We start from the raw sequence: 27,864 nt of genomic DNA, 5'->3' as shown, positions 1-27,864 counted from the left end.
TGAGTTTTTATCATCATGCCTCCATGGTTATGCCTTATTTATTCTTCCAGTAATATTACAGTTTAATGGTCGGCCGTCAAGATCACTCTGTCTTTATGTTGTGTACTGCGGATTGCAAGCTTAAATCTGTATCACTATTTTTTATTAATTGAGAAACATAGTGTTTCATTACTTCTGAACGTTTTGAGACGTCAGAATCACCCTAAAGCAGGAAGCTTAACACGTTTGTTTGATAATATGTGCGATGTACCCGTAATGTTGGCAACAGTTGTCTGAATCTCCGAGTAGTATTTGGCGTCGCTATTCGAAAGTGAATGTCAACCAGCATAGATGTCAGTTATTAAACCACGTTGTAAATATTATTGCCAGCTTTTGTTTTATCATCAGACGACTTAATAAATTTATGAAGTTGTTTGTGTGTCAAAAAAAGAGTGTCGTTTCGCCAGTAGGAAGATGGTAGTTGCGTTGTGACTGAAATCTATGTATTTAAGAGTATGTGAATTGTAATTTTTGCATGCTAGGAAACAGTAGTTATTATACAGCACTAAGCAACGGCAGTGTTTGTTGACGGGGAGTGTACATCTGACGACAACCAACAGCTGGAATAGTTTGCCATGTTCTGTAGCCACCAAACACGTCTAGGAGGAAGCTTTTGTGCATCTTCCTTGTAAATTGTCATTGTGGTATATTTGTTCGGTTTTTTTTATCCTTTTGCATCGTCAACAGAGTTCATAAATGCCAAAACCCTACTGCAGATTACAGTCACTGCATGTTAAGAATAAGAATCACAAAATAACCTTTAAATTTTATGGGGCTTAAGTGATATAGACTAGGATTAATAATGAAGATTAAAAAGTTTTTTCTGAATATAGTATTAAAGATGTGGCACAGTTTTCTCGCAGTTTGGAATTGGTTCCGCGATACGAAGGAAAGTTCAGTCCAAATTCTGCATTTAAGTAAAAATTTTATTATTGCAAATAAATCTTATGACGTTGTTATGAACAGTGATGATCCATCTGTTAAGGTCAGTATGTTACACTATAACTGTGAATATACTTATGTCTCAGCAATATATTGTTGTTTATACTGAGTTGTTGTGGTAATGGTCTTTGCCTCTTGCTACCTTCACTTCTCAACCGTCCATCCAGGTTTCTTTACAACTGCAGCTACGAAAGTTACATCCAGAATTAATAAACCAGAAGCTTGCACATGACTTTCACTTCGTGCATCGTTTGGACTTTGCAACAAGTGGTGCTGTTTGTATTGCTTTACACAAACGTGCAGCAAAAGCAGCTGCAACAGCTTTTGAAACAAGGAAAACAAAGAAGTATTACGTGGCCATTGTTCGAGGACATGTTGCTAAAGAGCTTATGGACATTACAGATCCAATTGGTGAAGACAAAAGGGAACGACATGGTAACCATCGCATGTGTCTGGCTTCTGATCCTAACAGCTGTTACGCAAAATTTGCACATACGCGATTGCTAGTTCTTCAGCGTGGGCTTTATGGAACATATCCAGCTACAAAAGTATTGTTAAGGCCAGTCACTGGAAGAAGGCATCAGCTGCGCGTTCATTGCATGAGCATAGGTCACACCATTGTTGGAGATTACACGTATAGTAATAAAAACGATAGTTTACCAACTCGAATGTATTTACATTCTTATAGGTGAGTATGGACTGCCATAGAATATTCCAACAACATTTTGCTGTGATAATTTTTTTAAAAAATTATTTGTTAAGAGAAGTATGTTGAATAATATATATTTTTTTTTTTTTGGGGGGGGGGGGGAGAGAGAGAGAGAGAGAGAGAGAGAGAGAGAGAGAAAATATGTGTAAGTCAGGGATTTGCTAAAGAAATTGCGTATATTTTACATTTTGCTCATTTATCCCTTCATCTCTTAATTACGGTATCTTGCTGTTAATGTGTGATGGTTCAATTCCAGACTGGTTTGTCATGCTCTAAATGCACTTTGTGACCAAAAACTTCCAGGCATTTGGGGTTTGGCTTTGCATCTGAGGGTATAAAACACACACACACACACACACACACACACACACATATATATATATATATATTTATATATATATATATATATATATATATATATATATATGCCTGCTCTCCATCATATATAGTTCCTGTCATTATGTTAACAGAGGTAATTGATGCAACCCAGATGTTATAGTGAACTACATCCCTCTGTTCCGCTTATTGAAATCGTAGGAACCCTCAAGCTCAGAGATTTCACATGAATTACATGTACCCAGATCCACTGTGTCTAAGTGTAATGTGAAGTGGAAGTAATAGGGTTTTCCAAAACCCACCATTACCATGACAACCTAAAAAGTCAACTGGTGGTGAAATTGACAGTTACCATACATCCAATTGTTGTTCAAGCATAGGCACAGATGTAAGGGACTATGCATTCCATTGACAAGTAATAGGAATTTATTTTCTTGGCTTCCTGCTCTCCAGAAATCGCTGATTAGAAAACAAATGTAAAAGTTTACTCAGTGATGCAGTCAGTGCTGTCACTAGTGTAGAAAATGGTTTTGTGTAGTGTTGTTTCTGAGTAGATGATGGGACTTACAAATGGAGATGTGCTGGCTGTCTGGTTTATGGTATTGTGTCAACAGTCTAATTCAGTGCAGGAAGTTGACAGTTTGAAAAGGCTTTGTCTGTTTGAGTCCAATATTACTTTTGGTAGATGGAAAAATGGATGTAGGTATTCTTAAGTGTGTTACACAGTTACATGCTTACTATATGGTGGCAATGGTTAGGAAATGTAAATTTTTCTTATTAGTGTGATTATATTCTTGTCCAGAAAGCAGAGACTGTTGTATTATAATTTTGAAGAAAATTAGAATGATTTGCTGGAACTAATGGTACTTGTTCAGACATATAAGCTGAACACCTCACACACACGGCTTTTGGATTTTTTAATTTTTATATTTATTTTACTTTAAGTTCAGAGCTCCAGTATACGTCTCCCAAAGTGGTTTGATGAAACTTTCAAAAATACTGGAGAAAATAGGCTTTGAAGTTTTCTGACCATTTTTTAATATGCTAAACTAAGAGGGTGGTCTGTCAACAAGCAGTGTGGCTATTTGATAGTGTTTACATGATGTCTGGGGGTCATGGGTTTGAATCGTAGCAGAATCAATTTTTTAAACAAAGTTATACATTATGTGATCTTTCACATGAAGCATAAAATTCAAAAAGATAAAAAAATCACAAATTATATTTTTTCTAACTATACAATCTTGATAACAACCTTTTATAAAAGATTGGTAATTAAGCATTTTTTTCCAGTAAAAACTGGATTTTTGTGTGCAGGATATAATTAGAAATAATAAGACATGCATTTTTCATAAAATCATAATTAGATGTGTTAATTAGCATGTATTTGATGAAGTTTATATTAAAAGTGACAGGTATTCAAAGTGGATGGAAAAAACAGACTGAAAGAAGACTCGATTTAGCAATTACAAGTCTTGTGTGCTTTATGTCTTCTACACGTCACAGAAATGCTAGTAGAACATGAACCTTTGTTTAAAAATTTGATTCCATGTGGAATTGAAGCCAGGCCACCCACACACTGCTTGTTGAAAAATATGTAACATATTTTAGCATATTAAACATGACTGGAAAACTTCAAAATCAATTTTCTCAAGAATTTTTGATAGTTGCATTGAACTGATTTGGGGAAGGGGTATATTTGAGTTCTGAACTTCACGTATTATAAATATAAAAAATTACAAAAATCTGATTGCCATGTGGTCCCCTTATTGATTGTGAATGAAAGTAACAATCATACGTCTGATCTCTCTGCATGAAAATCTTGTAACAAATATTTACTACACTTCAGCCAGTGAAAGGTAAAAGTTTTCATCAACCTGAAGGTTTGATTGAACACCATAGTGCTGTATTAGGCATGATCCTATTGGAGATGGTATGCTATTGCATTCCTCCAATCTTTTAACTGCCATATCTAGCCAGTTGCAAGAGACCTATAGTGTAACATAGACTCCGAAACTATGTTGCTACACAGCATTTTTAACTGTAGCAAACGTTGCCAAAGGTGATAATAAATTACATATAAAAACCCTAGGACTAATTGCTTCCAAATGTATGGCAGCAAGTTCTTTGTACCTGAACATGGTGCAAGGCTACAACAAAATTTAAATGCTGTAGCATGAGCAGTTAGGTGTGCCTCTGTATATTAGTATTATTATTATCATCATCATCACTTATTTATTTACCTCGAGACGCTGTAGGATCACGCAAAGCATTCTGCTTCATTTTAGCATTCTTTCTGACCTTCCATGATTCTTTCATTTTTTTCTTCAGCGAGTCTCTTCCGATCCTCAGTCACTGGTTTCTTTGAGACTTCACTCTCTGACCTATCATTCCACTTTCTGTCTTGAATTTCTATTGGATTTCTTTTTTTGTGCTTTTTAGAAAAAGCACAAAAAAAAAAAGGTTTGACTTGTGTGATCCATCATATTGTTGACTTGACCCCTTGTACATGTATAAGAATCCTGTTGGTGAATGTGGTTGGTGGTAGCCTGCTGATGTGCCCTTAGCGATTTCAGCATTCTTTTTCTGACTGCTGCTAGGTTTGACATCTTCTCTGTGGTTGTCATAGAGTGTAATGTGTATCCTTCTTCTATCAGCTTTGGGGCAAGAATTTTTCTCCTTGTTTTGCGTTCTCCCTACAGTATGATTTCCATTTTACGTTTCATATGGAATATTAGTGTCTTACTTGCATATAGTATTTCAGGCTTGATTACTGTGTTGTTGTATCTCATCTTTGTTTGAATGGACGTGCGTTTATCATTATATATGTCTTGCATTTTGCCGTAAACTCTACTCATTTTTTGTGGTAGAGTCTTCCATGAGATGTTTTCTGCTCTTGTAGGTTGAAATATTTCACCTAAATCTTTAAAATGTGTAACTCTTTTTGTCTTGCTGTATTTTGTTTAATTTTGAGCAGAAGAATTCAGACTTCTGGACAGAGATTGGCAGGCTTACTTTTCTGCACATTCTTTTAGTATTTCTATTTGTCTGGTTGCTGTTGATTCATTATCAGAATGTGTGGACAGGTCATCAGCAAAAGCTGTGTTTGAGATTTCTATTTTGTCCCAGGTTGTGTTGGTTTCCAGTGTCCTTGGATTTTCAGTTCTTTTTCACATTCCCTCATTACTTTGTCAAGGATCAGGTTGAACAATGGTATTTATTTATTTCCCCCCCTCTCTCCTGTTGCATTTGCAAATGGTGTGCAGGAACAATTAACTAGTGGGAAGCTTGTTTTCAATCTCAAATTTCTCTCGTTTTACTATTGTGGTCTTTCACAAGCCATATGTGGGGAGGGGAGTAATATGTTACTTGACTCTTGTTGGAAAAGACACTGTTGCTTCGATCCTGAGTAGTTCTTTCTGCAGTTTTCTGTTGTGGCATCTTTCATACATACAATAATATCAGTACCAAACAATCACATTGAGCCTCCAGTGTTATACTCCTAGTCATTTTTATGTATCAACAAGAGTAAAAGTCCTATAACACCCTCTTGGAGTACACATGGGAAAAAAAAAATTATTTTTTACACCAGATGATTTCTCCACATTAAGAGTAGCATGCAGAGTTATATGTACTAAGAGACTGTCAAATCAATCCCAGAGTTAGTTGCATAATATGTAACATCGAATTTCGTTCACTGTGTGATCACTCAGAACTGAATCTACATCTTCATCTATACTCTGCAAACCACTGTGAAGTGCATGACAGAGGATACACCCTATTGTATCAGTTATTAGAGTTTCTTCCCATTCCATTCACGTGCGGAGCATGGGAAGAATGATTGTTTGAATGCCTCTGTGCATGCAGTAATTACACTAATCTCATCCTCATGATCCCTGTGTGATATGTAGCAGGGTGTTAGTATATTCCTAGTCATCATTTAACACCAGTTCTAGAAACTCTGTAAAGAGGATTTCTCGGGATAGTTAAAGTCTATCTTCAAGAGTCTTCCAGTTCAATTCGTTTGGTATCTCAGTGACACTCTTCTTTGGATCAGACCAACGTGGGACCATTCATGCTGCCCTTCTCTGTATATGTTCAGTATCCTCTGTTAGCCCCATCCGGTATGGGTCCCACATACTTGATCAATATTCTAGAAATGGTCATGAAGCTTCCCCATTGGTCTACCAATAAACCGAAGTCTACCATCTGCTTTACGCACAACTGAACCTATGCGACCATTTCATTTCGTATCCCTACAGAGTGTTACACCAAGGTATTTGTATGAGTTGGCCGATTCCACAGTTACTCATTGATATTATAGTAACAGGACACTGTTTTTAAGTGACAGATTTTACATTTTGAACATTTAGAGCAAGTTACCAATCTCTGCACCACCTTGAAGTCTTATCAAGATCTGACTAAATATTTATGCAGCTTCTCTGAGATAGTACTTCATTATAGATAACTGCATCATCTGAAAAAAGTCTGAGGTTGCTATAAATATTGTCTGCAAGGTCATTAACATACAACGTGAATAGCAAGGGTTCCAACACACTGGCTTGGGGCACACTAGAAGTTACTTCTACATGTGATGATGACCCTCCATGCGAAATATCATTCTGTGTCCTCCCTACCAAAAAGTCCTCAATCCAGTCACAAATTTCATATGATACCCTCCTATGATCATATTTTTGACAATAAACGTATGTGCAGTTCTAAGTCAAATGCTCTTTGGAAATCGAGAAGCATTGAATCTACCTGGTTGCCTTGACCCAAAGCTTCCATTATGTCAGATGAGAAGAGTATGAGTTGGATTTCACATGATCAATGTTTGCGCAATCCACGCTGGTTATCACTGAAGAGGCCATTCTGTTCAGATACCTCATTATGTTTGAGCTCAGAATATCTTCTAAGATTCTACAACGAACTGATGTCAAGGATCTTTAATGGTAGTTTTGTGGCTCAATTATTCTACCCTTCTTTTAGACTGGTGTGGCCTGTGCATTTTACCAAAACCAGGTACGGTTCTTTGTTAGAGGGATCTTTGATAGACTATAGCTAGAAGAAGAGCTAACTCAGCCAAAAATGCAGTATAGAATCTGACAGGGATTTCATTGGGGCCTATAGTTTTGTTCAATTTTATTGAGCTCAGCTGTTTCTCCACACTGCTGACACAAGTATCTATTTCACTCATCTTTTCAGTGGTATAAGGATCAAATTGGTGCAATGCTCCCAAGTTTTCCCTTGTAAAGGAACATTTGAAAACAGAGTTGTGCATTTCTGATTTTGCTTTGCTATCCTCAATTTCTGTTCCTGCCTCATTCACTAGGGAGTGCCACTGACATCATTTATATACGACCAGAATTTCTTTGGGTTTTGTGAAATGTCATTTGACAATATTCTTCTGCGGTAGTCATTGAAGGCATCACACATTGCTCCCTTGACAGCCAAACATGTTTCATTCAACATCTCTATACCTGTAGCCCTATGCTTTATTTTACGGCTATTAGAGGAGTTTGTGGCACAACTTGACTAGAAGAAGGGATCGGTTGGTAGAGCATATTCTGAGGCATCAAGGGATCACCAATTTAGTATTGGAGGGCAGCGTGGTGGGTAAAAATCGTAGAGGGAGACCAAGAAAGGAATACACTAAACAGATTCAGAAGGATGTAGGTTGCAGTAGGTACTGGGAGATGAAGAACCTGGTACAGGATAGAGTAGCATGGAGAGCTGCATCAAAACAGTCTCTGGACTGAAGACCACAACAGCAACAACAACAACAACATGCAGTAATCTCTGTTTCTTTAGAAGTTTCCTTACAGTGACTGTATACCATGGAGGTTCCCTTCCATTATGAACAGTTCTACTGGGTACATATCTATCCAGTATATGGTCAACTATACTTTTAAACATGAGCCGTAGTCCCTCTACATGCTCCTGCCCTGTGCTGAAAGTTCAAAGTTCCCCAAAGAGGTATGAGACAACTGATATTTTATTTAGGATACTGAATGTATATATCTTCCTGCTTGTTTTAGTTGTCCTTTTGTACTTTGATAATCATTGTTGCCACGATTACGTATGGTCACTGATACCACTTTTGATGTGGATATTCTCAAAAAGGTTAGGTCTGTTTGTTGCCATTAGAGCCAATATATTTTCATTATGAATGGGGTTTCTAACTATCTGATCTAGGTAGTTGTCGGAGAAGGTATTTAGTAATGTTTCACATGCTGTCTTATCATGCCCACCATTAACAAAATGCAATTTTCCCAATTAATTATTGGGCAATTAAAGTCTCCAGTGATTGCAGTATAATTGGGGAACTTACATACAAATGAACTGAGGTTTTCTTTGAAGTTTTCGGTTACATTAGGAGATGAGTCTGGTGGGTGATAGAAGGACCCAATTACCGTTTTATGCCCACCCTGTTTTATGCAGCTCCAATTTATATCTCAGTGGATTTGAGTTTCCTGTCTACTGTAACAAATACACCACTTCCATGTCCTATTTGTCTATCCTTTCAATATACACTAAAATTTTCTCCAAAAATCTCACTGCTATCAGTTTCAGGTTTCAACCAGCTTTCTGTATCTAGTATCATGTGAGCTTCACTGACTTTCAGGAGCGCTTCAAACTCTGGCATTTTATGTGAATGGTTCAAAAACTGATACTTCTGGGTTTCCTACAGCTATCATTATCTGGGATGGATGGAGAGTCACCTAATGTAAAAAAAAAAAAAAAAAAAAAAAAAAAAAAAAAAAAAAAAAAAAAATTTGTGCGCATCCCACACGCAGTCAGCTACCTGAGTAGCAGCTTCTTATGGGTGGTGCACACCTGACCCCTTTAGGGGCACCCTACAGTTCACAACACTATTTCACAAGTACAGGAAGTGCAGCCTAGCTGTCAAAGAACCTCCGATGTCTCTAGTTCAGTTCTTCCACTTGACTCAGAACCAAAGGCCCCCGATTGGTTTTGGAGACAATGCTGAAAATTGTGAGCTTTGTTGAAACTTCATGCACAAGGCTGATCTCAGTATTCTCTGCCACTTGTTGGAATGACCTAAGAGCCCAGATGACAGGCATGGAATATTTTTCAGAAGTTTAGAGACTTGACTTTGACCTGGGCACAGCTACCTATTGCATTCTGGATCTCGTGGATAGACAGCGTGAGCTGTGTTTCATAAGATTACTGTTTACAGAATCCATATTGAACATGGAGCGAACAATAATGGGTGCCCGGACATTTTTGGTCACATAGCGTGTGTAGTGCTTGTTGGCTTTACCGTATTTGTCTGAGAATAATGTTTCACATTTTAGTGCTTGAAAGTATGTTATGAAGTTTAAAATATTTCAGCTGTTAGCACCATGAGATATAAATTTATTAAATGAGTAAACTCTGCATGCCTACGATACAAACATTTTTTTAAAAAATATTTCTAGGCTGGTTATACCAAATGACATTGAATCTATAGATATTCAGACTGCAGATCCATTCGAAAATGAAAATAATCCACACACATGGATGGTGGTAGAAGCTTTAAATGACTTAGATGAAAATGTATTCAAGAAATTGGACACCCAAGACTGGTGAGCAACAATTCCATAACTTATTGGTTAGTTACAGTGGCTTACGTGTCCATAGTGTGCAGCTTGCTCTCTGTGGCTTCATTATCTTCTATTTTTATAGTTTCTGAGGAGATTATTTGAATAATATGTGCCGTACATCTATTCCTGAGCGTGTAGCATTACGATGACGATACTTACACATCTGGGACCATAAATTCTGATGTGCCACACCTTTTGCTATTTGGCCTCTGTGAAGTAACATTTTGGCCAGAGGGCTATAGTTAATTAAATTGTGTGAATAAGAATGTGGTATTTGGGAATGTCCATATGTAAGAATCAATCAGAATAAGTTTCTATAATTTTCCTGTCTTTTGTTAATGCATAATTTGACTTATTCCTCATTTCAGAAGGTCTAATTTCTTGATGGGCTATGGACATGCGTGAATGAATGAAAAAGATAAACATACTTTTCATAGAGGTAATTGAAGTGACACATTGGGTCAGACAGTGGGTTTAATTCCCTGTAAAAGTTAATGAAGTGTTGTCCATTAATGTATCTCTCCCTGCTACAAGGAATTGTTCCAGGAAGAAGTAAGTATGTTGTAGTTAGGTTTTGCTTATAAAATTTGAGATATTACAAGTGTGACAAACTATCAACCCATCTTGCTGTTTACAATTTCTTCTGAAGTTATTGAAAAAGGTGTATATAACTGGATTCTAATACACCTTGGAAATGTAAAAAAATAATCAATGGCCAATAGTATGGTTCTCATAAAGCGATTCTGACACATCAAACACTCTTCACATTGACCGATGATATGTTGCAATCTCTAGACTGTTCTGTTTGCATTATTTGTCCATAGACCATTCAGTAGAACAGTATCAGACATGTCAGATACATTACAGAAACAATATATACATATACAAAGCATTACCAAACCATGATGGATTAGGTGAGCATAGTTCAGGAAATTGGACATAGAATCATACCAGCATTCACCTTAAGAGCTAATAAACATACAAAACCTGCCAATGCTGTGACAAACATAAATCTTTTCGCAACAGATTCCCTTCTCTGAGGTGTATTGTGTTGCAAACAAAACTCAGAAAAGTGAGCACCAACAGCAGAAACATTCTTGTGCAAAGAAACAAACAGCGTAGATCAGGCTGTTCAAACAAGTGCCCCGTGGACGGGAGGGCTCATGGCCTCAGCTCAGAGCTGCGGCAGTGCCGGGAGCTCCACGTTACACTTGTTAGTACTCTGTCCCCCGGTGGCCATGCTGACTCCTCTCGAGATTGTCCCATGTTTCTTGATGAGTGGGCTGTCTAGGAGATCCGGGGAAAGGAAAAAGTACCATACCCAGTCACTCGCAAGTTATTGGCTAGTCGCAAACCCTGTGTTCTCCCATCTGGCACCTATAGTTTTGTTTTTGTTACCCCCTCGCTCCATGAAGAATATGGCCATGCAACCTCAAATTCAGTGCTGAGGTTGTGAAATTGCCCAGTGTCAAGGTAGCATCGCCATCCCCCTGTACAGCTGTGCAACGAGCCACCAAACTCTTGCTTCAAGGGGCGAAGCCACCAGCTACACAACCGGTAGGCCGGAAAGGACAAAACGAGTACTCCCATAAAGACTTCCTACGTCCCTCCAGCCAGACAACACCTGAGTACTCCTCTGCTAACCGGAAAGGCTCGAAGTAGTCCACCAAAGACAAATGGTCTTCTCCTTTGCAGACACAAAGGTCCTCTTCGACAGTGTTCCCACATGATGCCTTAGTCCAACCGACTTCTGCGTCGGCGGTGCACACCGCCAACAGTTTTTGTATGTAATGGAATGTTCGCGGTCTTCAATCCAATAAAGAGGATTTACGGCTGCTTTTGGCATCACAGTGTCCCCTTATACTCTGCCTTCAGGAAACAAAATTGTGTCCTCATGACCTCTTTAAGCTTTCACATTTCCTCCCAGTTTGTTTTGACCTTCCCCTTGACGACCTCAAGGGGAAGGTCAAAACAAACTGGGAGGAAATGTGAAAGCTCAAAGAGGTCATGAGGGGACAATTTTGTTTCCTGAAGGCAGAGCATTCCGTCACATGGGGGCATCATGCTGCTCATATGGGATGATGATCATAGTCAGCCCATCTCCCTGACTACCCATCTTCAACCTTTTGCTGTTCGCCTTTTCCTTCCACACCTAACGTTTTCCCTTTGTACGAGGGTCACTCCAAAAGAAATGCACACTGTTTTTGTAAAAATACAGTTTTCATTCTGCAACGTGTGAAAGTTTTACAGTGTGTAGATACATCCTTCCCACTTGTTTTCAACCTTAGTTCAACCTGTTCCCATGAGTGATGTCGTCATAGCATGTCATCAAGATGGCTGCTACACATGACGTTCGTCAGAAGCAACATGCTGTCATAGAATTCCTGTGCTGTGAAAACGAGACAGTGGGAAACATCCACAAGAGGTTGAAAAAGGTGTATGGAGATGCTGCTGTCGATCACAGTACAGTTAGTTGGTGGGCAAGCAGGTTACGTGATGAAAGCGGGTACGGCAATATTGAGGATTGTCCTCGCAGCTGCAGGCCTCGTACGGCACATACTCCAGACAATGTGCAGAGTGTTAACGAATTGGTGACTGCTGACAGACGCATCACAGTGAACGAATTGTCACGCTACGTTGGGATAGGGGAAGGAAGTGTTTGCAGAATAGTGAAAGTGTTGGCGTTAAAAAAGGTTTGTGCCAGGTGGATTCCCAGGATGTTGACAGTGGCTCACCAAGAAACAAGAAAAACAATATGCAGCGAACTTTTGGAACTGTATGAGAATGGTGGAGATGAATTTATTGGAAGAATTGTGATAGGTGATGAAACATGGCTCCATCATTTTTCACCAGAGACGAAGAGGCAATCAATGGAGTGGAGTCATGCAAATTCACCCAAGAAAAAAAATTCAGAACCACACCTTCTGCTGGAAAAGTTATGGCTACTGTGTTTTTTGATTCCGAAGGGCTCTTGCTTGTGGACATCATGCCAAGTGGAACCACCATAAATTCTGATGCATATGTGATGACACTGAAGAAACTTCAAGCTCGACTGAGTCGTGTTCGACCACATCAGCAAAAGCAGGATGTTTTGCTTTTGCACAACAATGCACGACCACATGTCAGTCAAAAAACCATGGAAGCGATCACAAAACTCGGATGGACAACACTGAAATACCTGCCTTACAGTCCTGACCTGGCTCCATGTGACTATCATCTATTTGGGAAACTGAAAGACTCTGTGGAACAAGGTTTGAAGATGATGACTCCCTTGTGCACGTTGCCAAACAGTAGCTCCAACAGGTTGGTCCAGAATTTTACCGTGCGGATATACAGGCGCTGGTTCCAAGATGGCATAAGGCAGTTGAGAGGGATGGAAATTATGTGGAGAAATGAAAATATTGTTCCTAAAGGATGTATCTACACACTGTAAAACTTTCAAACATGTAGAATAAAAGATGGACTAAAAAAAAAATTTGTGTGCATTTCTTTTGGAGTGCCCCTCGTACCCTTTATATCCCTCCATCGTTCAGTGTCACCAGGGCAGACTTCCTTCAGCTTATTGGGCAGCTACCTCACCCATTTCTGCTACTCGGTGACTTCAGTGTGCATCATTCCCTTTGGGGTACCCTCTTGGCCGATCTTCTTAATCAACTCAACCTCTTCTGTCTTCAAACTGGAGCACCCACATTCCTTTCTGACTCCTCGCAGACCTATCCCCATTTGGACCTATCCTTCCACGTTGCCCAGCTTGCCCAGCATCTTGAATGGTTCGTTCTTTCTGACACCTACTCGAGTGACCATTTCCCATGTGCTATCCATTTGCTGATTCCTACCCCACCTGCGTGCACACCCAAATGGCAGCTTACTAAGGCTGACTGGCGGCATTAATCCTCCCTGGCAACCTTCAGAGAACAAGATTTCCTCAGTTGTGATGACCAGGTAGAATATCTCACAAACATTATTATTACTGCTGCAGAACATTCCATTTCTCACACTTCCTCTTCACCACACTGTGTTCCAGTCCTTGGTGGACTGAGGCATGTCGCAATGCAATTTGCACGCAGATACGTGCTATCCACATTTCAACCGTCGTCCTATGATGTCAAACTGCATTCATTATAAACAGATGTGTGCACAGTGTCGTTGCGTTCTTTGCAATAGCAAAAACGCTAGCTGGCTTTCATTCATTAGCTCTTTTAACAGTTCCACCACTTCCTCTGTCATGTGGGCCAACCTGCGCCGGCTCTCTGATCCATTTGCCAATTTCTGGCCTGACAGTAGTGGATGATGTCATCGTGGACCATATTGCTATCTGCAACACCTTGGGCTGCCATTTTGCAGAAATTTCGAGCTCTTCCCACTATCACCCCGCCTGCCACCAGAGCACTTGCCCGCAAAAGGCAAAGGTCCCGAGTTCGAGTCTCGGTCCGGCATACAGTTTTAATCTACCAGGAAGTTTCATCTTCAGCGATGTCTTGATCGTCTTTACTCATGGAGCATCGACAGTTGCTTTTGTTTTTCCACTGACAAAACTGTCTGTATGAATATCTGGTGGTGCAGTTGGTTTTCTCCCACCATCTTTACATCTTGGGCCTGTTGCTCTTCCATTCGTTGATACTACGAAATTCCCAGGAGTCATGCTCGATAGGAAACTCTCTTGGTCCTCCCATGTGTCTTACTTGGTAGCCCACTGTACACGGTCCCTCAGTGTCCAATGTGTCCTCAGTGGTACATCCTGGAGTGCCAGTCGAGGTGCCCTCCTCCGTTTGTAGTGGTCCCTTGTCCGTTCGAAACTTGACTACGGGTGCTTTGTTTATGAATCTGCACCTCCGTCCCTCTTACGCCGTCTCAATGCTGTCCACCATTGTGGCAGCAGTTTGACAACCGGTATGCTGAAGCTGTTGAACTACCACTGTCCTACCGCTGTGGCTTTCTCCTCAGCAGGTGTGCATACCGTTTGTCTGCCATGCATGGCCACCCATCCTATGCCTCTTTGTTCAATGATTCCTTTGATTGCCAGTATGGGGCGCACTCCTCTTCTCTGTTACCTCCTAGAGTCCGCCTTCGCCACTTGGTCCGGTGGCTTAATTTCGCACTACCTGCAACTTTATCGATGGGTGTGATCCCTTCACCACTTTGACTTTGTGAAGCAGCCTGTGTTAATCTTGGCCCTGATTTGTTTCCTAAGGACGCTACTCTATTCTCACTCTATCGCCTTCAGTTTCACAACCTTCGCATGGAACTTAGTAATAGTACTTCTGTATACAGTGATGGCTCTCGGACTGACCATGATGTCGGGTGTACCTTCATCATTGGTGCCCATGTCTTTCGATATCGGCTTCCAGCACACTGCTCAGTATTTACAGCCGAGCTCTTCGCCCTGTATCAGGCCATGCAGTACATCCGGCGACAGAGGCTTTTCAATTGTGTCCTCTGCTCAAACTCACTCAGTGCCCTTCAAAGTCTGCTTGTGCTGTACACCACCCATCCCTTACTGCAACGGGTCCAGGAGAACTGTCACTTGATCACTCTTGGTTGAGCCACTGTGATGTTTATGTGGGTTCCTGGTCATGTTGGTCTGCCAGGAAACAAGACTGCTGACGCTGCTGCCAAGGCTGTAGTCCTCATATTTCAGCCCACTAGTTCCTATATTCCCTCCAATGATCTGTGTATTTCCATCTGTCAGAAGGTGGTGTCCTTTTGGCATCGCCATTGGTCCTCCCTTCATGGGGATAAGCTCTGGCTTATTAAGCCTCTCCCAGCGGCTTGGATGCCCTCCTCTCGGCCCTCCCGCCAGGAGGAGGTCATTTTAACTAGGTTGTGTATTGGACACTGCCTTTTTAGCCATCGTAATTTGATAAGTGGCGCTCCCCCACCACTTTGTACACATTGTGCCCAAGTTTTAACTGTCCACCACCTCCTGATGGAATGCCCATTTTTTAACTGTTTACGTTCCCACATGGATTTGCCATCTGAGTTATTGGCTGTTTTAGCAAATGACGTGCGGGCTGTCAACTGCGTTTTACTTTTTATTTGTCAGAGCAATATGGCAAAGGCCATTTAATTTTTAGTTTTGGACCTCCGTTTCTGTATTGTGTCTTTTGTAGCCCTTTCTCCACATCCCAGTTTTTAGCTGTCTTCTCTTATGTCACTTGGAATTGACATATAGTCTTTTTTAACTCCTCTGTGTCTTCGTGTTGTATAGTTTTGACTTGGGGGTGTGACACCCCATTTATTTCTGCGCCCTAAAACAAAACAAAATGAGTAACTCTGTCCCTTCAAGTAAACAGATTCGTGACTGTCGTTTTTAGTTCTTGGGGATGTGTAATGATCTACTCGTGGAAGCCCACTGCCTGCTTCATTAGAGGAAATGTATCTTTAGTGTCGGAGGTGGATGCCCACAGTGCATGGTGTCTTGCAAAATGCTTGTTTCTGCAAAGAAATAAAATTTACAGTGCCATTACAATTGAATAGAAGGGCCTGCTCACAAGGAAATGGTTTCCAATTTGAAGAGCAGTATACAGGAAGATGTAAGTTAAAAAAATATTGTGATTGAGGATTTTTTTAGAACTCTTAAAAAAGCTTTGTGTACTACTGTAATGTGTTTATTCATCTGAAATGAATAAACGGTAGCTGAGTGGTCAGCGTGACAGACTGTCAATCCTAAGGGCCCGGGTTCGATTCCCGGCTGGGTCGGAGATTTTCTCCGCTCAGGGACTGGGTGTTGTGTTGTCCTAATCATCATCATTTCATCCCCATCGACGCGCAGGTCGCCTAAGTGGCGTCAAATCGAAAGACATGCACCAGGCGAACGGTCTACCCGACGGGAGGCCCTAGCCACACGACATTTCCATTTATTTATCTGAATGCTGATGAAGAAAACCTAAATGAAGCCGTAATTCGTGCAATTTATAAAGTAGTCCTCATCATAGCACTGACTGGCAAAACATTCTGTTTGGGACCTCCCATTAAATCATTTCTGGTAGCATTAGAAGAATGAGTAGTCCCAAGGGGATCAGCAACTTTTGATGGTTTTTTTCTCTCAAAGCAAATGGCATCCCATTGAATCGACATGGGAGGTGATCTGGAGCCACAACTCAGCAATAAAGCTCAAAGTCCCACAGCATTTTCTCTCACCGTCAGTGAGAGCACACATGTATGTGAATGTGCTCTACTTGCTATTGTTATACATGTTGTAGACATGCAAATTATTGAGGAGTGGTACCACTGGATTACATGACAAGAGGACTCAACATTTTTGAAGTCATGTGAGAGTCAGTTGATAGCAAGAACATTCTGTGAGAAATCTTCATTCTGTGGCCACAAACAGTGTACCACAAATGGTTGGGTATCAGCAGGGTTAAAAAGTAAACTTAAGAGGGACTTTGAAAAGGAAACGTAGGTGTAATGGACATTGTAATGAATTGTGTATGCAAGGTTGGTGTTATCCTTCATCAGTTCAAAGGGTTTCTGTGAGATATTGACCTTTTTTATTTATTTAGGGAATTGCAATGTTTTTAGATGGGAAAGGGAAACAAATTCCTTGCCACAGAGAACCAAAATGGATGTTGCCCATGCTTTTCTGGCTGATATGATGATTTATCTAAATATACTGAATGTGTCACTATAGGAGAAAGATTTGTTGATAGTACATGGGGAATGACAAACTAGGGAGGCGCATCAAGTTGAAATAATTGCTTAACACTAATAACGTGGCAAAATTGCTCTGATCATAGTACACATTCAGAGATAAGCTCTATTTGAAGTGTTGATGGAGAACAGAAATCTGATGTTTTCACTTGTGTTGACTCTCTAAAGTTAACTTCTGACATATCTTTTGTAAACTGTGGACATATAGTTAATCAGCTAATAGATAGTTTTGAGCCACAGTTCCAAAAACTAAACTTTCTGGAGATGCAGTTACAATTGTTTAGTGTTCCTTTTTCAGTTGTACTTGATGATGCGTCAGCTGCAATGCAATTAGAAGTAATTGACTTACAAAATTCAATTTTATTGGAGGACAGGTACTTCTGCACTATGCCAACGGCCGTGCGCAGTGGTAACACTGGTTCCTGTCAGATCACCGAAGTTAAGTACTGTTGGGCTGGCCTAGCTCTTGGATGGGTGACCATCCAGTCTGCCCAGCGCTTTTGGCAAGCGGGGTGCACTCAGCCCTTGTGAGGCAAACTGAGGAGCTACTTGACTGAGAAGTAGCAGCTCCTGTCCCGTAAACTGACATATGGCCGGGAGAGCGGTGTGCTGACCACATGCCCCTCCATGTCCGCATCCAGTGATGCCTGTGGGCTGAGGATGACATGGCGACCAGTCGGTATCGTTGGGCCTTCATGACCTGTTTGGACAAAGTTTAGTTTTTTAGGTACTTCTGCACTATGGTGACAAGTCATGGGGTAGCGATATGCACGTATACAGATGGCAGTAATATCACGTACACAATGTATAAAAGGGCAGTGCATTGGTGGAGCTGTCTGTCATTGGGACTCTGGAGATTCATGTGAAAAGGTTTCTGTTGTGATAATGGGTACATGACTGGAATTAACAGATTTTGAACATGAAATGGTAGCTAGAGCTACACACATGGGGCATTCTGTTACAGAAATCTTTAGGGAATTCAGTTCTCAGAGATCCTCTGTGTTCTGACCAGGGGCAATGCAGTGGCCCACTGCCTTCGCTTAACAACTGAGAGCAGTGGCATTTGGGTAGATGTCAGTGCTAACAGACAAGCAACATTCCATGAAATAACCACTAAAGTCAATGTGGGATGTATGACGAACATATCTATTAGGACAGTGGGGCAAAATTTGGCATAAACACTCTATAGCAGCAGACGACTGACGTGAGTGCCTTTTTTAACAGCACAACATTGCCTGCAGTGCCTCTCCTGAGCTCAAGACTGTATCAGTTGGACCCTATATGACTGGAAAACTGTGGACAGGTCAGATGAGTCCTGATTTCAGTCGGTAAGAGCTGAGGGTAGGGTTTGAGTGTGGCACAGACCCCATGAAATGATTCCCAGAGGAATACACACCAAACTGAATCTTTGGAGAGTTTTATCACATGGTTTTTCCAGTTTTTCTTGCTCAGCATATATTCCTAATAGTTTTATTCGTCATACTCTTTCTAATTCATTTCCAACCAGTGCCATAAGGAGATCCTGGGTTTAATACAATTTTTCCATATTGAATGTAATTTGTGTTCTTTACACTGTCAGCCTGTTGGCATTGAATCATGACTGCAGTGACTTGAGGACTTGATCAGTTGTTACAGACAGAGATGCCTCAAAATTGCTCAGTATTATCCAAGTGTCATCTGAAAAAAAAAAAAAAAAAAAAAAAAAAAAAAAAAAAATATTTGCTGCAGGTTCTGAGGTCTGTATGTCTTTTATACCAATAAGGAATAGAAAGGGGCTTAACATACTTCCCTGTGGTACACTTATTTTGACTTTCTTTGCATCAGATACTAATTTGATTTTATAATCAAAATGAACTGATGTGATTTCCACAATCTGTGATCTATTTTGCAAATAGAAACCACTTGTTTACTATAATCTTTTATTCCTGTTGCTTCCACATTGTCTAAAAGAAATTCCTGGTTCAGTATTGAAAGCCTTACAAAGATCTGAAATAACTCCAACAATACTATTGTTATTTCGATTTGTAATTATTCCATTTGTGTAATCCATTATTGCTGTTTTTGTATTTCCACCTCTTCGAAATCCATACTGATTACTATTTAGTAGCTTGTAGCCATTGAAGTACTTGGTGATTTGTTGCTTCATCTGTCTGCCAAATACTGAAACTGCTGAAAGCAGTGATATGGGTCAGTAATTTTCAACTTTATACCTATTACCACTCTTGAATAAAGGCATTATTGCCTAAATTTGAATCTGTGTGGGAACAGTCCAGCAGTGAAAGCCTCTCGAGGGCTCACCATTCTTTTGTGAGTGTGTTTGTGGCAAGAAGGGACCCCAAGCTATTGCAACACCTACTTCCTGTTCTGTGTTGCAATCCCTCATCTCTATCATTCCATTCCTTACTCTCCTTTTTATTGTGGCAGCCTTTATGTTGACCACCTATTCTCTAGGTTCTGCTTTCCTTTCTTCTTGGAATATTCATTCATTTACTTAACTTCACCTTTTGGCTGAAGTAATTCCTGGTTCCCTTCTGGGTTTCATCTTCATTTTGCGAATTTTTCTTGTTGTGTGGACTGAGAAGAATATCTCAAATAGCACCCTTTTGCATGCAATGTCATCTGCCCACAGTATCTGCATAGACTACTATATGCACCTCAAAGCCAACATGGTAGCCAATCTGACTTGACAGGCTCATTATGTACCTTTCTGGTTGAGCGCTCTGACAACATGGGGATCACACTACTGATGCCTGAGCTGCTAGCTTCTCACACGTGCCAAGGAGTAGATATCCATCTTCTTGGGACATCAGTACTCCCAGCAATGCCTATCTTGCCAGATGGCCTTTGCTGTATCTGTTTGGGGCCCATGGGGATAACCCTTGATTGGGGGAGGTGGCATCAGGGTGGACATTTTGCACATTAGACATATCACATTACATGAAAACCATGGTCATTCTGATCCAACCATCTCATCAGACAGGTATAGACATTTCAGTGTGGATACTTAATAACCCTGCTGCTTTCAATACCCTGGAAAGAGAGACAAGCCAGACATCTGGGAGTGAAAAAAATTTATCCAATACTTTGTATGTACTCAAACTGATGGGGTACTTTTACTGCAACAAAGCCATTATATTTTGTGGAATGTATTGAACATAAATTTGGAGAAGTTTGAATATTTGGGAAAAATGTGCAGTGGATTGCTATTGATTAAAGCAGCCTCTGCTGCACAATCTACAGCTTTTCAGGTATGTGATAGTCTGTGTGATACATCAGTGATCATCGTCCCACACAAGATGAATATGGTCCAAGGAGTCATATTCCTCAGATTCCTTTGAAGGCAATGTATTTCCACAAAAAGTTAGTCATAGTGTACAGGTGTGATGTCAAACCTTACGTCCCATCACTCATGAGGTGCCTCTGACACATATGCTTTGGTCATATGTCATACCACTGCATGGAAGACCCAAAATGCAGCAACTGTGGATAATGACTCCATGTGGGTAAACCTTATGAACAACCACCATCATGTGTCAATTGCATGGAACACCATCCTCCACTTTCACCAGTTTGCCGAGTTTCCAAGACAGAAAAGACTGTCGTATGCTTGGGGGGGGGGGGGAGGAAAAAAAAGAACTGGACATCTACATCTTACTGATATGATGACCAATCATGCGAAAGTCACAGCCATCTCCATCACTACCTCAATTTTTTCCAGACAGTTATCCCATCACCCACCTCTCATCAGGAATCACTTCTAGAACGTACACAGAGAAGCAGCTTCTTCATCCAGCATCTACCATTGAAAAAGCTCCCTCTCAGAAACCCTCTCTCCACAGACTCTCAGATCAGAGGCACAACATCTCCCTATGATTGAAGCAAAAGCAGCCACCAAAGACAGTGAAGGAGGAAGAGGGGGAAAATGAGACTAAAAACTTGACCATTCAGTGGAACTGTTGCTCTGCAAGAAACATGCTTCACTGGTGACCATTCCTCAACACACAGTGGTTATTGTGCATTTTGTCAGACCCGTGCTGGCCCCAAGAGTGCATCTGGACAGGGGTGTATTCATTGGTTCACACAGATGTCAGTGAGTGGATTCCCCTTCATATCATGTCGGAAGCAATAGTGGTGCTGGTGCAAACGACCTCCACAATCGCCATTTGCAAAGTTTATTTACCTGCAGGCAGACCACTTAACTTCCCCCCCATTCTCTTCTGGTACAGGACTTCAGTACACACCAGTCCATGTGGGGAAGTACCGTTTCATTTTCTTGTAATTGAACAACTTCTTACTGATCAATAACCGTGTCTCATGAGTGATAGTACTTGTACCCACTTCAGTGCTGCCAATGGCACCTTTTCAGCTATCAACCAAATAATCTCTTCCCCCAGCTGCATCGCTTCATTATATTGGTCACTGCATGTCAATCTTTGTTATAGTGACCACTTTCCGGTGATAGTGTCGCTTCCTCGTCAGTGCCAGGTTGACCGACTACCACATTGGATGGTTTGAAGAGTTTGGCAGTTGTATGCATCTGCTGTTACCGTCGCCCCCTATCTGTTGGATTGCATTGACAAGGTTGTGCAAGACACCTGTAATGCGATCACCCACGCTGCAGAAACTGCTTGTCCCCTCTCTACAGTTCCCCTCTATCGCCGGCCGATGCCTTGGTGGACCAGAGAGACATTGCAGTAGGTATTCAGGATCGCTGAAGAGCCCTGCATCAGGCCAACCTTACCACTTTTAAACGACTTCGTGCTAAGGCTCACTTTCAAATTAAATGTAGTAAAAAGGAATGCTAAGACCATTATATCTCTCCCTGGGAATGTATGCCTCTTCATCCCAGGTGTGACCAAACTGTGTAGTCTTCTGGACCACCAAAGATCCAGAGTTATACCAAGTCTCTTCCTTTAGGATGGGCTCTGTACTGGTATGTCGGAGCAACATGCTGAACACCTTATCGGTACATCCTGGGGAGTGGATCAGATGACCTTCCCTCTGTTTGCGCCAAGCTCTTGACTGTTCGAAACTAGACTATGGCTGTTTCATTTATCCATCTGCACGTCTGTCCATATTGCACTGTCGTAGTACATCCCACCATTGTGGAACACGTTTACACTAGCCTGGTTGAGAGCTTCTATGCAGGCAAACACTCACCGTTCATTGACAGCTACTTTCTGATTAGCCTCACCAATGTACTCTGCAAACTGCTTGAAATGATGGCAGCCCACTGATTATGCTGGGTTTTCGAATCAAAGAGCCTTTTGTTCCCACTTTCAGAGTGGTTTACAGCAGAGATGCTCCACAACTGACCATCTGGTTAGGTTGGAAACAGCAATCTGGGAGGCTATTTCTAACTGCAAACACCTCATTGCAATCTTTTTTGACCTACATGTGGCATATGATACCATCTGGTGCCATCAAATTTTACTTACACTCCATAACTGAGGCTTTTGAGTGTCCCTACCAATTTTTATTTGTCTATTTTTATCATACCAGTTGTTTCAGGTCAGAATTGGTACTTCTCTCGGCTCTCCGTGGGTCTGAAATAATGACTTCCCCCAGGGTTCTGTCACACTCTTATTGATCGCCATAGATGGGCTAGTGACCTCTGTCAGCCTACTGGTCACCCCCATGCTATATGTCAGCAACTTTTGCATTTAATACCGCTCCCGCTCTGTAGCCTCTGCTGGACACCAGCTCTAAGGTGCTCTCCAGTGGGCCTGTGCTGGGTTCCTTTCTCATGGTTTCCATTTCTTTCCTGCAAAAACATGAATGTACAGTTTTGTCTTCGTACCACAGTCCATTCTGACCAAAAACTCTTCTTGGGTACGCAGCACTTGGACATTGCTACACAGTCTTGATTTTTGGGACTCCTCTTTGACAAGAAGCTGACTTGGCTGCCCCATATTCATAAACTAAAGACCATTGGTCCAATCCTGCTTGGACCATTGTTGCTAAGTCTATGGCTCAGTAGTGCCTTGGGTTCTGAAATTGTTAGACCCAGTCCATCATCATGGAGTTTGAGTGGCCACTGGTGCTTTTTGGACTAGTCACACAGACAGTCTCCTTGCTGAAATGGGGATCTTTGCTCTTCAGTTCTGATGATACCAACTCTTGCTTACCTGTGCAATTTGCCATTTGACAATTTCCTGATCATCCAGCATATCCTTATCTTTTTGCATACAGGGGGCGTCAACCGCCTTCACCCACCCTCTAGTAGGATTAGCAGTTGAAATGTGCCACGCAGCCCTCCCTCTGCCAGGACCTCGATCTATCCTCCTCAGAATATACTGTCCCCTTCCCCATACTCCCCCTCCCTGCCCCCTTGCCCCCCCCCCCCACCCCAATTTTTGCACGCTTTCTCTATGTTGGTACCCAGGTCACAAATTGGGACCAAGCTGTGTCAACTTACTAAAGTCTGAGTCGCTTCAATGACCTTATGGTGTCTGTCCCTTTCAGTTCTTCAGGAGTACCAGGGTGCTACCATATTTTACACTGACAGCTCTAAAACCATGGATAGGATAGCTTATGCTTTCACATCTCCTCCCTGGAGCAAGTAGTGTTTTTAAGGCATAGCTAATGTCCGTTAGCAGATACCCCAGTTTTATTGAAGACCTGTCCATTAACAGAGATCTGTGACCTCATTTTAATATGTTGTGACTCATTGAGCAGTCTCTAAGCCAGGTCATGCCAATTTCACCACTTAGTGCTTGTGCAAGTGGCACAGGTGCTTTTCCTCCTCCTTTCCCTCTTTCCTCCCATGTAGTGGCTGTAGCAGCATGTGTGTGACAGAGACAGTACTCGCTTTAGTGTTGTCTTCAGTGTGCTGAAGTGTTCGTTCGGAATCTTATCAAATGGGACACTGTGAATCAGTCTTGTGAGTATTCAGCATGAGCAGAAAAGGTTTGGATTTAGGTGTGCCTTTTTTTAATGCTCAGTGGGGAGATTTGTATTTGTTTCTAAAGTCTGATGAGAAAGCACTGTGCTTAATTTGCCACCATACTGTAAATATCCAAGCACTGAAAATGCACTGTCACTACGAAAATAAACATTACTCAACACACGAGGGGATTATTGGACTGAACAGAACTGATTAAAGTCAGAATTGCCACAATCTGAAGAGGTAAGCCTCTTTTATATTGTTCATTCTAAAATAAAAAAAAATATTCCTTTTTGTAACTGTACTCATATCTACAGAAACTTGCACTATTTCCCTTTAGATATTGTGCTAAGCTAAATTATGAGACTGTTTAGTGTGGTAATATTTTAAAGTTAATTATTGCTGTTGTTATCCTGCAGATATGTGAGCTGAATTGCACACCGGAAAGTGCAGTTTGAGCAAGCTACATTATTGCACTGAAAACTGCAAAAACTGGAAGACCTTGTATGAACGGCTAATTTGTAAAAGAGTGTTTTGTAGAGTGTTTGGAGGTAATGTAGAGTGTTTGGAGGTAATGTAGAGTGTTTGGAGGTAATACACCCATCTGTAGTGGCCCAGTTTGAGGCGGTAAGCTTGTCTGAACATACAATTTCTCGAAGAGTGCAAGAAATCGGTGCAGAATTAAAGGAGCAGTTTTTGCAGTAAATGTTGTATGTTTGTAGAGTACTTGATTGCCTTTGATGAGAGCACTGACAATCACAGCATAGCTCAACTTACAATTTTTGTAAGGGGTTTCAAAAAAGTTTTCATTTTTACTGAGGAACTGTTGCATGTTATTTCTTTGAAAAATACCACAATCGGGGAAGATATTTTCCTGGCTGTAGAGGTGGTTTTGAACAATATACAGTTGTTACTCGAGTGCCTATACAGCATTGCAACTGATGGGGCCCCTGCAATGTTGTTGGGAGGGGTAGATTTTGTAGGACATACGAAAAAAAAGTACACAAATCTGAGCTTCCCCCAGTTTTGACAGTACACTGTCTTTTACATCAAGAACAGCTAAGTGCAACAGTTTTCCACAAGTTTAGGTCCATCGTAGATAATGTTGCAAAAATTGTGAGGTTTTGTAGACAGCAAAACTTGAATCATCGGGAATTTAAAGGATTCTTGGAGGATATTTAATCAGTTCACAATGATATGCCTTTTTAATTGCACTGCATGATGGTGAAGTTGCTCAAAAGTACTCTGACTTTTTTCATTTGAGACAAGAAATAGCTCTGTTCGCTGATAGGAAAGGTTTTCTACAGTCAGACTTGGATGATGAACAACGTATCACTAACCTCGCAGTCATGAAAGACAACATGGGGTTGCAAGCTAAAAATAAATTAATCAGTGCTATGTGTGACTATACTGAAAGTTTCATATTGCATCATTTGCTTTTTAAAAGTCAACTTCAAGGAGGAAATTTGTACAATTTTCCCCTCCCTAAAATTCTTGAATTTAGGTACTTATGAAGACATAAACCGAGTAAAATCTGCACTCAAAGTGTTTATGATGCCATTTTCAGTGTGTGCCTAGAGGATGCCCCATCAAGCGTCCAAGTTGAGCTGATAAAACTGAAGTCCAATTCAGTTTTGACAGACTGCTATTATCATGACAATGGTGATTTGATTTCATTGTATAAAGGCACTGATCAACAAGAATTCCCGAGGATTCACACCCTTGCCCTGAAATATATAGCTATGCTTGGACAACATTAGTTTGTGAACAAATGTTTTCAATTATGAATATTAACAAAACAAAACAAGGTCAAGTTCATCTGATGCTTTGTTGGAAGCTATGCTTCAAATTTGCAACTGCCAAAATGATTGTTCCAAATATCGGAAAATTAGTGGCTTCAAAATGGTGCCAAAGATAAACAAAGAATGTTGTAAATTAGTGTAAAATAAGGAGTGCAATAAAACTATTCTTTTTGTCTGTACACAAAATTGGCATTATTATTATTATTATTATTATTATTGTCATAACAAATTCCTCTCCTGCCATTGCCACAACAGTGTTGTGTCTCCTTACCTTCCCCCACCCCACCTGCACCACAGCAGAGCACTGGTGCTTTTGCCAGTGCCAGCTGGTGCTTGCGGAGCACCGGAGTTGGCGTGGCCTGCTTGAAGCCATTCACTGCTTTTACTGGTGTCACCCTGTGTGATATCTGCTATTTGTGACCTTCTCTGTGAACTTAATCATACTATCTGCCCAATTGTCTTTCTCTGGGTCCCAAGTTGAAAGTATCCTAGGGAATGAAATGTCTAGTAGTTCAGCTAGATGCCCCCCTCCCCATTCACTTTCACAATCCCAGGTGCACATTTGTAGGTGCGACTAAGGGCTCTGCTCACGCCAAGATGGCATGACATCTGGTGTGCTACTGCCCCCTATGTTAAACTCTGCACTGTCAAGGAGACTACTGCTGCATGACATTCTCCCTCGTGTGAAGGAATCCACCATTGCATATTGCCCCCACACTGGTCATACAACAAGTAACCTCTAGTATTCTTTTATGTAACAAGCCTCCCACACATCCTGGTTGAATGCCCCTTCTTCCTGACCCTCCATGTTAAGCATGGTCTTCTGAATTCTTTTCCTCTCATATTTGTGGCCAACTCAAGCGAAATTGAACTGGTTCTCCGTTTTCTGCATGACAGTGGTTTTTATTCTGAGATATTTCTCTGCCTCGTGATGACTGGATGTTGTGTGATGTCCTTAGGTTAGTTAGGTTTAAGTAGTTCTAAGTTCTAGGGGACTGATGACCATAGACATTAAGTTCCATAGTGCTCAGAGCCATTTTATTCTGAGATATAATGTTTAAACTACCTTTGGGATTGAGGGGGAGGTGTGGCTAGGGTTGGTCAGTGGTCTCTCCTGTCACATACTGATTCAAAGACCATTGACCCTGCCTTCTTTGCCTGCTTCTTCTCTTATTTACATCTATATCCACACTTTTCAAGCCACCTTACGTTTTATGGTGGAGGGTACTCTGTTTACCCGTGTCACTTCTCGAGTGTCGTGTTCCAGTTGTGTATGTTTCATGAGAAGAATGATTGCTGGTAAACTTTGCTATTTATTGCAGCTCCCAGCAGACGTGTCTCCTGCAGTGCTGTCCTCAGCGTTTTCTGGACCGTCCCTATTCGTGGAGTGTCACAAATTATTTTTGCTTTTGTGGTACCTAATCAGTTTGTGTCAACTTCTGGCAGTACAAGGCATTTCTTCCACCATCCTTACGTCTGGGCCAAAATGCTCTTCCGTTCGTGGATACAATTACGTTCGATAGGAAACTCAGTTGGTCTCTCCACATGTCCTACCTGGCTGCATGCTGCACCCGATCCTCAGTATCCTTCGTGTATTGAGTGGTACCTCTTGGGGAGCTGACCAGACTGTCCTCCTCCGCCTCTATCGATCTCTTGTCCACTCCAAGTTGGATTATGGATGCATTGTCTACTCTTCTGCACGGCTGTCTATCTTACGCCGTCTAAATACAATCCACCATTTGGGGATCTGTCTCGCCACTGATGCCTTCCGTACTATCCCAGTTGAGAGTCTATACATAGTAGCCAGTGAACTACCACTGTCATATCGGCACGACATCCTACTCAGTAGATATGCGTGTCGGCTTTCTTCCATGCCAGGCCACCCAACCTGTG

At 41.3% G+C, this 27,864-nt stretch overlaps 1 protein-coding gene across 2 annotated transcripts; it reads left to right on the top strand.

The window, feature by feature from the left end:
• The first annotated feature begins 968 nt into the window (after positions 1-968).
• On the top strand, positions 969-26,116 carry LOC126247973 (RNA pseudouridylate synthase domain-containing protein 1-like). 2 transcript variants are annotated; one of them, XR_007545392.1, is made up of 5 exons: positions 969-1,024; positions 1,167-1,669; positions 9,466-9,612; positions 9,999-10,182; positions 24,589-26,116. XR_007545392.1 is itself a non-coding variant. In XM_049948539.1 (3 exons), exons 1-3 carry the CDS (start codon positions 998-1,000, stop codon positions 9,614-9,616), a joined length of 681 nt encoding a protein of 226 aa, XP_049804496.1. In that variant the 5' UTR covers positions 969-997; the 3' UTR covers positions 9,617-9,892. The 2 variants fall into 2 exon arrangements, 1 of the variants encoding a protein (XP_049804496.1); XM_049948539.1 differs by lacking the exons at positions 9,999-10,182; positions 24,589-26,116 and having other exon boundaries at positions 9,466-9,892.
• Positions 26,117-27,864: the final 1,748 nt, after the last annotated feature.

The sequence above is a fragment of the Schistocerca nitens genome, chromosome 3, assembly GCF_023898315.1.
Source record: "Schistocerca nitens isolate TAMUIC-IGC-003100 chromosome 3, iqSchNite1.1, whole genome shotgun sequence".
In the NCBI taxonomy this organism is placed as follows: domain Eukaryota; kingdom Metazoa; phylum Arthropoda; class Insecta; order Orthoptera; family Acrididae; genus Schistocerca; species Schistocerca nitens.
This window is presented reverse-complemented; position numbering and strand designations above follow the sequence as displayed.

Excerpts from the sequence above, each read along its gene's own strand:
- LOC126247973 (XM_049948539.1), top strand. The coding sequence starts at position 998 with ATGAACAGTGATGATCCATCTGTTAAG. Across the intron at positions 1,025-1,166 it reads GTGATGATCCATCTGTTAAG|CTACGAAAGTTACATCCAGA; the intron begins GTCAGTATGTTA and ends TTACAACTGCAG. Across the intron at positions 1,670-9,465 it reads ATGTATTTACATTCTTATAG|GCTGGTTATACCAAATGACA; the intron begins GTGAGTATGGAC and ends AAATATTTCTAG.